The sequence below is a fragment of the Ixodes scapularis genome, unplaced genomic scaffold (genome assembly GCF_016920785.2).
Source record: "Ixodes scapularis isolate PalLabHiFi unplaced genomic scaffold, ASM1692078v2 PGA_scaffold7__128_contigs__length_106722199, whole genome shotgun sequence".
Classification (NCBI taxonomy): Eukaryota; Metazoa; Arthropoda; class Arachnida; order Ixodida; family Ixodidae; genus Ixodes; species Ixodes scapularis.
Window position 1 is genome coordinate 16,310,697 of NW_024609882.1, and position 12,579 is coordinate 16,323,275.

Genomic DNA, 12,579 nt, shown 5'->3' on the forward strand with positions numbered 1-12,579 from the left:
CATATATATCGTGGTATATGTAAGAAACTATAGGTGAGTTATGTAACGTCACCCTGAACGAATCAGCTCAAAGAGCCTAAGTTCTGTCCGTCACATCTTGGCACGCGCGCAGGCACCGCAGGCTGCTGAACGCGTCTCACTGCCGAACGCCAGCTCCTCCACTGGTGGCTCTACGCGCCTTTTTAGTGCGAAATATTTAACTGCCCATGGAGCGAAGCCGGCGTTGTCTGTAGACGTTGCTTTTATAGTAGCGAAAAACGGCACCTAAATCAATTCGGCTCAGCGAAACGGCACCTTAATTTCCATTGGCTGAACGAAACGGCACCTAAATTCCCATTGGCTGCGAAGCGTCATGTGGCCCAACGGCGTCATCGTTGCTAAGTGCTAGCCGAACTGCTGGCGGCACCGCGGGAAAAGGGGGGGGGGGGGGGGGGGGGGGGTATGCGGTGGCCTGACGTTAGGCCTAACGTTATGCTTTGAGGTCAAACGTCGTCAACCGGTAGCGCAGCTGTTTGACGCGAGAGGGGACGCGGGTATGCGCTGGCCTAACGTTAGGCCTAACGTTACACTTTGAGGTTTAACGTCGCCAATCGGTACCCGCAGCTAGGGCGATGAGGATGGTGAGAGGACACGTGATTTCAGCACGCGCCGCGCCGAGCTTAGCTCTCCCGCCGATGCCTCACCCAGCGGTGCAACAGTCACCAGCGAGCCATGGCGGTCTGCGCGGCACACAGCCGCACTCCCTGCCGGCGCTGCGGCCGCTTCTGCCCTAAGGCCCCCATATATTTTATTCTGCTCCTCTTGGTGCCGAGGAACATGGCGGAAGCCTGAAGCATCTATATCGTCGGCGGCCGTTCAATTGGACGTTAATGCTGACGCATTCCCAACTTATAAGTGCATATGTTTCCTCGGAATTTTATCCCGCACGGAGTTCCCGCACGGAGTGTATTGATACGTTTCGAGGAACGTTACCCGTGTTGACACAGGTCATTCCCGAATGCGAACGTAACATTATGCAAAAATAAACTTACCTACCTCTGTTTCATCTGTCCAGGCTTATTTCTCGGAGTGAGCAAAGAACAGACACAGCTGGCAATCGCGCCACTCACAGACGGCGGTCACCAACAAAAAGAACAGGGTTGGGAACATGCTAAACGCCGGATAAATAAGTTCGACTATGTGCCGGAAAATCCAGAATTAACGCACACCCCTAAAGCTCGTACACCCAGTGGAGTAGTACGAGGGAGGGCGGAGGGGGGGGGGGGGGGGGAGGGGTCGACAAAAGGTGTAAGCTTTCCGGGTAGCCGGTGGCAATAGCTACGCCACTGCGCACACCTAATTTTTTTTATTTAGTTTTTCTACCGTGGGTGGGCGTTCATTCGGGATTTTACGGTACCATGTAAAAGCAGGCCGATTTTTTTTTAAATACACCGTTTATTTTTTTATTGCATATAACATATATACGCTTCGACAGTGTAGTTCGTTGAAATCGCAGTTGGGTTGCTGGTTGGGCCGCTTTGTAAACTCTTTCAAAACTGCGCCACTTCTTGAATTCGCCGTACGGAAAAAGCTTTTGGAGTGAAAGTTGAATCCGCAAGTTTTTGTACATCTGGTCGGTGTTTTTTTATGTAAATTGATTTAGATTGCTGACGTTCGTGCAGGGTTGCTCATACAACAAAAATCCGGTAATTAGAAAATCTTCCCTAATTTCCTGTTGGAGGGAATCGGGAATTCAAGAGTCCCTGAGCTTGCAACGTTTCTCCCAGAGCCACCAAGTAGGCCACGGACGGAGTATGGGCAGTCTATTCCCTGATTCGCTCGTGGGCGCCGCCATTTTTATGCTTTGTGCTGAGCGGGCGCAAATGGCGATCGTTTGCAATTCAAAAATACCACTTCCTCCGCTTTAGAAACCCTGCCAATTGGCTCAGGCGATATCGTTATTGCTTCGTTCCCGGAGACAAAAGAAAACGGTTCTCGCGATTTTAGATTGTGCTTGAGAGTACTGGCAACAATGATTTTGGGCAGTAAGACGGCTGAAGTATCGCTATCCTAAAGTATAGACGATTTAAAAAAAAGTTTCAGTACATCGTTCCGTTGGCTCCGACAACGGTACACCGAATAACGTTATGTAGGTGTATACGTAGTATCTGGTATCGTTATCAAAGGTTTTGGAAGGATCTACTAAAACTGGCTCTTGTCCCGGTTGAGGAACGCGGCCTCAGGTGCGACTGCGAGCATAACTTTGGATAGGGTTTACGCTTAGGAATAAGGAACGTACAGCTTACAGCAACCCCGAGCACTTGGTCGCAGAAAATGCCTGTCACGACGTTATTGTATATATGGCAAAGTGAGAAATGATTTTCCGTAGAACATTAGGTTTTTGAACTGAAAACGGCTGGCAGTACAAGTAAAACGGACAATAACATTGGCACAAGAAAAACCCGTACAATTATGTTTCTGTGGAGCTCAGGCCTCCCTAGCGAAAAAAACATTTGTATGAGAAGTTTCTTGTATCCAATAAATACATACGAACCATACAAGATATATAAGAACCATTTAGGAACTATATAACAACTATATATCTTATATAGTTCTTATATGCTTCTTATATAGTTGTTATGTGTTCTGATATAACTTGTATGATTCATACATGTTTATTGGACACATATATTTCTCATACAAATGAGATTTCTCAATAGGGGGAAGAATACATAGCGGTTACGTTACTCGACAAAAAAAAGTAAAAAATAAAACAATTAAAAATTTATACGAAGGGCGGCAGTGGATTGTCGTCGTCTGCACAGCACCAAGATTGATCGGTGCTTTTCTTGTTAATTTATTCACACGGTAAGTTAGGCCATCTCGCGTAAATTCAATAAGAAGAAAATATTTACATAACGACAAAGCACAATGCAAGAAACACTTGCACCGTAAAACAAAGGCACTTGTAGTTTAAATTATACAGGTTAGTGTCAACTAGCAAAAGGGTAAGTTTTTCACCAAGAAGATCGCTATAAATGAAATAAGGGTAATAGCGCAGGCTACGTGGTGAACGGTCATACTTATGAAACTCCGAGACAAGGAAACAAAAACTGCAAAGAAAAAGAAAAAGGTCAAAAAAAAGAGCAAAGAAATAGAAACGTCGTTATGTTGTCTCTTTTTCTTTGTTTTCCCCCCTTCTCTCCGTGTTTTATAAGTATGCACTATAATTTACTTCAAAATATTACTTTGTTCCTATTCTGGCTTTCGTGTGAAACCACATAAGCTAGATGGCGCAAGTAGCACACCAATTCACCGGGCAAATGCATTATCACTACGTTCGTTCTGAACACAGACACACGGGGCTAATCCTTTTCAGGTGCCATGAACAATTCACGGTGGTTTTCGGCGGATATTCGCGACGGCGATGATGGGTCCAGCCATCCTGTAGCGGCCGGCGGGCAATCGAACTGCGAGTCATCGTGAGCGAAGTCGATCACGCCTTGGGTGCGGCTCCTCTGCCGACAAATCTGTCCATGGTTTTCGATCCACCCAGAGCTCGCGACAGGGCGTACAGGGCGGTGGTGGGAATCACCCTGAAAAGAAACAAAAATCGTAGAGGACCCTGTTTTAGTTACTCGAAATTTTTCTCTTCTAAAAAAAAAAAAACACAAAAAAAACATGTTTAAACACTTGCGCATGCTTACGACCGAGCTCTTCTCATCTGGTGCGACGAGAGCAAACACGGTGGCGCTATCTATGAGGTGGCCCCGGAACTGCATTTGACTAGAGCGAAGGTTTTGCGCTATTTGCGAGATGAGATGTACGTACTATCTATGAAAATTGTCGCTTTTAACGCTGTCGGAAGTTTGGCAGCTCAAAAAAGAAGGAATGATGCGCGAAAAATATAATATACAGAAATGACAAGTGTTCCCCGTCTACACGATAGATGGCGCTAGTGTGTCCTCTCGTTGCAAGTCGTGTGTGAACCGGCCTAAATATACTTTCATAAAGCTCAGTTCGATAGAATGTTGCTCTTTAAAAAAACAAAAAAATAAGTCTGTTGAGACAGAAGCGATATATGGGGGAGCTGTATCTAGACGACGCTCTTTTGGCTACGAATGGTGGTCGAACGGATCAGAAAAGCTTGCGAGCGCCTTGTTTTCTAGCCACTAAGTCTGGAACCCAGTCGTGCACCCAGGTGGCAGCACCTATTTCAAAAAAGATAAATTCTTGACAAACTTACAATGAAAAATAATATATAGGCAACGACTTTTATTACTAAAGTCCCATACTTCATGCTTAGAAAACACGAAACACGTCGTTTTGGCGAGTGAAGACCACTTCAGGCAGTTTTCGTAGACCGCGTTTCCCCCGCCGCTAAGCCCTCCGCAACGAAGGAGCCGCTATTGGGCCTGCGCGCCCATGGCCTTGACTGTAGAGTTTCAGGTATCGTACGGGGGTTGCGGAGAGCGTTGCGGGACCGTACGCTAAACATTTGCGTACGCAAAGAAATTGCGGGTCGGTAGTGCGTATGCGCAGAACCTAATAGGGAGTTTTCGTAGACCGCGTTGCCCCCTCCGCTAAGCGTTCCGCAACTAAGAAGTTGCTACTGCGCCTGCGCGCCGATAGCCTTGACTGTGGAGTTCCCGCTATCGTAGCGGATTGCGGAGGGCCTTGCGGGACGGCGAAAACGATCTACGAAAACTCCCTAATAGGACGGTTAGCGTATTGCGTAAAAACACAACGCTGGGGATTTTGCCTTGCGGGCTAGCGGTCTTTGCGGGAAGCTGTTGAGAGATCTCGGGCCCAGCAAGAGCACCAGTATCAAGATGGCGGTTACCCTCGACTGCCGCAGCAAGGGCGAAGTGGCGTTTGCGAAGTTCTGTGTTACGTGAAATTACGTGTTCTTCAGCTCGGCAAGTTTTTTTGTTGGTGTTTTTTTTTTTTTTTCGGGAGGAACCACGGCTGAGTCATTTCGCCGTGCACCTAAGGAGTGCACAGTGAAAATGTTCACCGCTTGCAATGTGCTTGAACGCTGCGATCTGCTCAATGCTAAGCCTCTTTGCGCAGTTCATCGCCAACAAACAAATCTTAAAAAACAAAAAAATGACCGCATCTCCACGTGGTGAATCATGTTGATTGGGGCGAAGCTCTAGTGGTGCTGATGGTACTGATTTTATTGTTCATAGGTAGTGCTGATGGTGCTGATTTTTTTTTTATTGCTCATAGGTAGTGCTGAGTTTTGGGTTCCGTTTCGACTTCATTAGTACTGCTTTATGGTCGGTGAAATGCAGAGCCAGTGGTTCTTTTAGCGGATCAGCTTGGATCCGCTAGAAGCCGCGGGAACGCATCTCCACCGCTTAAGTTAACGGTGCATGTCAGAAAGAGAATGTGTGGTATGGAACGTGGTTATATACGCATTTGAGCATTTGACCGCAGCGCCCTCTCGTCTATAAACGTTGAGCCATTGCATGCAAAGTTTAACGCGATTATATACGCATTTGACCGCAGCGCCCTCTCCTGTATAGACGTTGAGCGGCTACATGCAACGTTTCCTCCATGACATCCCCAGCTCTCGAGTTACTACCACATCTCAGAGCCCCCTACTCGTCCCGCAGTCGTGGCCGAGTGGTAAGGCGATGGACTAGAAATCCATTGGGGTCTCCCCGCACAGGTTCGAATCCTGTCGACTGCGCCAGCATTTTTTCTTTTTATGTGAGCACGGACGCCGGCCAGCCGGACGGACGGACGGACGGACGGACAAGGCTAGGCCCTAAGGAGCTTCGCCCCTAAGAAAAAAAACACTTTTGGGCCTTTCCACTCTGGTGAAGAAGGAAGACCAGCGAAGCTGTACAGTGGAAAGTAATGGCCGGCCGCAAGTCGGCAAGCCAGAGGGGAAAGGCTGCCGCCATCTATGAGCAACGGTGGCAACCAGATACATGGCTTGCCGCCGTCGCTCATAGATGGCGGTAGGTGTCCAGAGTTCAGTGTTTTCATTTATTTGCGGGAGACACGATCCTGGGGAAACTAGCCCTTAACAGCTCCGCTGTAAAAAGAAAAAAAAACGAAGTTGTCTTTGTGCGTTGGACATCAGTAGATGATGTCCAGTGCACAGCGACTTCTTCTCGCGATAGCATTGATAAAAGCTGTCGTTTTCACAAGAAGGCCGGCGGAGGCTCCGTAATCGAATGTGGCGACGCATTCGTGATCGTAGCCTCCGTACCCACAGAAAAGCGCGCTTGACCAGGCAGCTGCGGCTTGGTTAAATTTTAAATAAAATTATTGGAAACGTTTTCATTTTCAATATTTCTTTTGGGGAGCATACTGGCGCTACAATGACGCGTAATTCTACGGCTCTAGCGAATTTAACCAAGATCATGCGAGGCGTTCACTCGGAAATGTAACGCACAACTACACAGTTATTCAAAATCCAAACACACAAAAAAACTGTCTACTTGCGCTGGTTCGTAATGATGCCTTACCAACTCGCCGAATCTGCAGTACTAGCACAACTAAAATCGGCCCGAGCAGGTTGTTTTAGCGTACGCTGTACAATTGCGTATAGCGTACGTAAGAGCCAGCAACGCTGTACTTATACCCGTGCCACACGGGCAACTCGAATGCCACTTACAACGAATGACATTTGAACAATCGGCCAATCAGCGCGCGACACTCCGAGCGTGGGGTGTTCCACGCGCGACAGATCGCGAGCCGATTCGTCGATCACACAAATGTCATTCGTTGTAAATGCATCCGAGTTGCCCGTGTGGCACGGGTATAAGACTGTCTTATGACAGTTCCCCTGTTATACCCCTGATACACGGGCGCACTTAACCGCGGTTAACACAGCTTAACTACTGTTGCGCGGCACCACAGATACCGCACTGTACTCTCTGACAGCTATTTTAGAAAAAGTGAAGAGCGCGCGCGCACTGCTTCGATAGATGCTCAAGATGCTCAAGCGCACGTTCGCCCATAGCTTTGACTGCATAGCCGCAGAATGTTGTCCGCAAGTATTGTGCGCTAACTGTGACTTAGCGTAACTGCAGTTAAGTGCGCCCGTGTAACAAGGGTATTAAAGGGTTGCGGGACCTGACGCGGCCTGAAGTCAAGCGACGCGGTCAGTTCCCCCGCTAAATTTAGCGGGGAACTGCACGGACGGACGGATGGAGGAGGCAAGTAAAAGCATTTTATGCTTTTCAGGGAATGTCTAAAAAAATCCCGCAGTCAGACTATTCCTACATCATGCAAAATACAATCCGCAGACAATGTCTCAGTCGTGCTTCTTTCTTGCGTGACAGACCCTGTCACACACTGGTCATAAGGAAAAACAAAAAAGACTTTCTGCAGATAAGTTTGAAGCATATGGGTATGAAGCGAACATGACTCAAGCATGGCCAAAACGTCTGCAAGAAACACCGTGTCTTTTTTTGTCTTTTTTTTTTTTTTGTAAGGTGAAAGCTTTACATGTTTCATTACGCGGAAAGGCGCCGGCGCTGTCCTTGAAGGATGCTATAAAAATACGTCATCAAGCACGCGCCGCTCAAGGTCAAAGCGGACGCGCCTCACAAATAAAATGACCGCATCTCCACGTGGTGAATGATGTTGATTAAGGCGAAGCTCTGGTGGTGCTGATGATACTGATTTTGTTCATAGGCAGTGCTGATGGTGTTGATTTTTTTTTTATTGCTCATAGGTAGTGCTGAGTTCCGGGTTGCGTTTCGACTTCATTATTACTGCTTTATGGTCGGTGAAATGCAGAGCCAGTGGCTCTTCTAGCGGATCGGCTTGGATCCGCTAGAAGCCGTGGGAACGCATTTCCACCGCTTAAAGGGATGCTGAACCGAAATCTGGATTCCACAAAACACGCGACAAAAGCGTGGAACGGGGTGCTACAAACACCAAAACATCACTCATAGAGCAATATCTCGAAGGGATGACCGTATTTTTCAAGAAAAGGAGGCGGATTTGACAGAAATGTTCACGTCATGTTTCTCCGAGGAGAGGGAACGGCCTCGCGTCTTCTCCGCCTCGCGGCCTTGAGGGAGCGAAGCGAAGAAAGGAGGAAACTAGGTATCTTGACGGTCACGCGCCTCGTCGGCCTGGTTCAATCTCGACCTCTTTTTCCGAAAATACGGCCGTCCATTTGAGATATCGCCTTACGAGTAGTGCTGGAGGGATTGTAGCGTCCCGCCTACATCTCCTGCATTGTTTTTTCTGAAATCCAAATTTCGGTTCACCATCTCGGTCCATGTCAGAAAGAGAATATGTGGTATGGAACGTGGTTATATACGCATTTGAGCATTTGACCGCAGCGCCCTCTCCTGTATAGACGTTGAGCGGCTACATGCAACGTTTCATCCATGATAGAAACCCCAACTCTTGAGTTACTACCACATCTTAAAGCCCCTACTCGTCCCGCAGTCATGGCCGAGTGGTTAAGGCGATGGACTAGAAATCCATTGGGGTCTCCCCGCACAGGTTCCAATCCGGTCGACTGCGCAAACATTTTTTTTTTCAGATGGGATGGCAATCGATGTGAGCACGGACGCCGGATGGACAAGGCTAGACCCTAAGGAGCTTCGCCCCTAAAACACGAAGAAAAGCGCAGCAACGCAGATGCTTCGTCACGGAAGCCGTGGAGCCGGCGGGGCCGCCGCGTGTGCGCAGTGGGGGGCGTGACGTCACCGCCGGACTATAATGGTTTCGCATTCCTACACGTAAGCAACCTTAAATGTCTTCGGCGGGTTTTTCTTTTTATTTTTTTTGGTATGTCGTATATGAGCAGTGCGACTGGGGCTTAATTATCGATGGTTTGGAAATCTTCCGCAAACCCAAAGGAAACTGTTATTCCGGGGTTTATTTTTCTTATAGTTCGGGGGTGCTTTGCTGGTGATGAAAGAAAGGCCAAGGGTTTTTTTTTTTACATATTGGGTAAGGTTTTTTTTTTTTTTTTCCGGCGTCGGCGAGAAATCAGCCTTTATCGAGTACCATGATGAACCGGACACGGCAGCGGTGGGGTTCCCCGACCTCCACACATCGCACACATACGCTTGACCCGGATAGCTCGGAAACGCAAGAGTGTGTTTTGGGTCAACAAATATAAAGCGCTAGATAAAAACTTTTTTTTTTTCCCGGGGAACTTGGGGTTTTTCTCGTTCGGAAACAACGGCTCTCATAACCTTTTCTTGTTTTTCTAAAATTGGTTTTGGGGATACTTTTTTTTTGAGTTATCGGTGTACTACCGAATCCTAATCCTAAATGATAAAAATTACAGATCATCATCATGGCCCGCATCGTTTCGTCAATCGTTGATTGACAACATTTTACCTACGCAAGCTTCATCAACACACGTATCGTGGACACTGTGATGTTTCAAGGAAAGTTAGTTGCCTTCGTGAACCGCACGCTCTTGCGACGTGTTTTCCACAAAATGTTTTGGCGTGGCTATTTTTTTTTTTTTTTTGCCAGGCGATTTTTGCTTGGCATCATAATGTGAGTTGTGCAGTGCACTGCCAGAGCTACCTGCGCGAGTGCGTAAACGATTTGTTCGGAGTCTCCTTCGCACGAGAGGGCGTGAGTAGAATGAGACGCATGACGAAGACACGTGCTCTCCCAGCAGCGCGGGGCTGCATGCACCATTGCGAAAGCTACGCAACAACGTAGAAACTCGCAGCACAAAATAGTTGACGCACAGATTGAATTACTTCGCTCCCTGGAAGTTTACCGGACGTCTTACCGGAACCTCGCGCAACGTGCTTGCGAAGGTTACCATCATTTTCGTATCCTAACGCTATATCACAGAAACGAGAACGCGCTGCACGTCCATGCGTGACGAACCGTCGCGAAACAGAAACTCTCGACGAAACGGTGCAAGATGTGTGAGTGAAAACCACGGCCGAGCTTGAGTGAAAAACCGCTCTGTGCCCCGGCCGTAGTGAAACAAACGAACGCGGGGTTCGTTTCGGCGATACGATTTGTCGAATATACGTTTCCGTGTCGACGAAACGATCTTGTTTGCGAAACGTCGCAAACAAGACTCAACTACGAGAGCGAGCTTGCCAGCTCAGCCGTGCGTGCTCCTGCGCGTTTGATTTCTTTTTTTTTTTTTTTTTTTTAATCGGCGTTCGAACGCTAGACAAATATCGATTCGATCTCCACACTCCCGATGTAATGATCGCAGCGCATCATAAAACATTCGAGCACAGCGTTTACAAGCTCGAATATTCCTACCTTTGTGTGTTTCTCCCATATAGACCTGGCTGTATTGCCTGGCGTCAAGCGTTATGGCCGCCGGTGGTGCCACCGGCGGGCTCCCTATCCGCGATCCACCCTACTACAAGGGGAAGGGGGCCACGCTTACCAGGAAGCCGCGAACCGCACTTGGACCCACGCAAAGAACCGCATGCGGCTCGCGGGCCGCAGTTTGGCCCCACCTGCTATAGAACAAGTAATCGAATCACGAACACGAGCAGCCGTCTGCGAGCGCATTAATCGATCTCATTGTGCCGTGGGAAGCTCATCATTGAGTGTAGGAGCTCTGCGTGTTGTCACTTTAAGACCGCTGTCGCACAGCGTCATACGAAAGACGGTCTGCAAACATTGAGGTACGTTTTTCCTTGTTGGACGGTCCTATAACATGGGTCATAAGAAAACTGTTTGCACACATGTTCTAGTCATACGTATATATGAAGCAGACATGTTTTCTGATACTCCCGAGCCGTGTACGCAGATAATTCTCTCACACTGTCTGCAGAGAAACTCCGTGTCTTTTTGTACTACGTATGAGCGGTGTGACCGTGGCTTTATGGAGACGCCATTAAACAGTGCACTGGGGTTATATAAAGGATTCACTTCTATGGATTATACAAAATTTATAACTCGAATGAAATGCTAATATTGTGACGCTGAAGCGTTTATCGTGGCAAAACCATGCAAATGCGAGAACAAAAAATAAATCGCACCACCTTTTGTGCACATATTTTGGCTTTCTCCGACTAAACGCCATCACAGCAACCAACAAAGATTGTTTTTTTTTTGTTTTTTTGACAAGAAGATTTGTTTTCTGCCCACCCCACGTTGGCGGAAAACCTACAAACATTGGCAATGCCTCATCCGAGCATCGCGTATACCCTGAAATTGAAAATCCCCCAAAACTCCATTGTATCTCCCTTCATGAGGGAAAAGAAACAGCAGAACGCATTTTTGTGGAGTAGCTAATTTATGTGATTCACTATATTCGCCGCACCATTACAGTGAATCACCGTGTGTGCGATTACGAAACTGATGAGAGCGGCGTTGTAAATGCAGTTTCTACGTAGTCTCCTCGAGTGCGTCGCTGACAAACTATCTTTAAAACACGAAAATGACATGGCCTGTACCAGGCTACATCCCAAATTACGGTGATCAACTACTATTTATTCATGCGAAAGCACTCACTGTACCATGGAGCGAGTCGACGTCATCCGTTTGAAGCGCGCTAAACGGCACCTTAAATCCTTTCTCCAAGTGAAGCCAGCTCCCAGCTACAAAACCACGCAAAAAGCCTAGACAACGGCACCTAGTTTCCCCGATCCCGAAGGAGCGGAATAAAGCTGATGGATTTCGCCTTCAGTCCCATTGGCTGGCGCGCGTCGACGAGGCTCCCATTGGCTGCTGCGCGCGTTAGTTTCAACAGCCGCCGCCCCATGGCGCTGCGTGTCCGTACCGCGAGCGCGCCTGTAACACGAAGCGTCCAAGGTCAGAGCTGCGAGGAGAATTAAAACTTGTGTTTGGGCGAGTTGGTTCATACTGATTTAAAAGGTTAAAAAGCGCAAGCGAGGAAAGCTGAGAAAGCGCTCGCACGGCCGACGCAAATACGCCGAAAACGACACACGGGAGCAAAAGAACAGCACGCATGCTTTGGCATTCACAACTCATAAGAAGTGCTTGGCTGTACCTCGAGCCTTTTGTACGTTAGATTCGGGGTACTCGTAATCTTGCGTTTATTGAAAATCCGTTAGTGTTCTTCTTTTTAATTACAAAAACGCGACTTACATTGATCCATGGATCTCTGCCCTTATCCCCTAATCCCTACAAGCTTTTGTTCTCTGACGAATGCCTTGTTTTCTTCCTTTTGGCCCGATGATTCATTGTCACGAAATAACCAGCTTAAGTCCGGAAGCAGCCGACGCTACGAGCTGATGGGAGCAATCAGTGTCAAGAGCGAAAGTCATTGGGCCTTCTCTGTAGACGATTGGTTCAGCGATGATAGAACGTACAAAAATACAATTAACGCCATGTGGGTGCACTTTGGACGCTATAGGATTCGTCCCATCAGCAGCGTCGGCTGCGTCCAAACTTGAAACAAAGTCCACAGCTGTCCAAAGCAACAGAAATCGCGAGATTTTCGTTGCCTTGGAGAGAATTACAATATTTCACATGTGGTCTTCCTAGATGATACTGAAGAGGCCTGCGTAGTTTTCTCAATGTCAAAAATGAAGTCGAGTTGCCATTTAAAAGGTCATACAAACTACAATCAATAACACTCTTCTTTTTTTGTAAATGGAAAGTGTTTGTTGAATTGCAACGCACGCCACGCCGCCTGCAAAACGCCGG

At 47.7% G+C, this 12,579-nt stretch overlaps 1 protein-coding gene and 1 non-coding gene across 2 annotated transcripts in view; one reads left to right on the forward strand and one right to left on the reverse strand.

Annotated features, from left to right (window-relative positions):
- Positions 1–1,423: 1,423 nt before the first annotated feature.
- Positions 1,424–12,579, reverse strand: part of LOC8037056 (short-chain dehydrogenase/reductase family 16C member 6) — a 61,031-nt gene continuing 49,875 nt past the window's right edge. The window contains exon 3 of the mRNA XM_029982793.4: positions 1,424–3,575. Within this exon, the coding sequence (XP_029838653.1) occupies positions 3,476–3,575 (100 nt within the window). The 3' untranslated portion in view covers positions 1,424–3,475. The remainder of the gene's footprint in view (positions 3,576–12,579) is intronic.
- On the forward strand, positions 5,597–5,677 carry Trnas-aga. The gene has a single exon. It is a non-coding gene; the product is annotated as a tRNA-Ser (tRNA).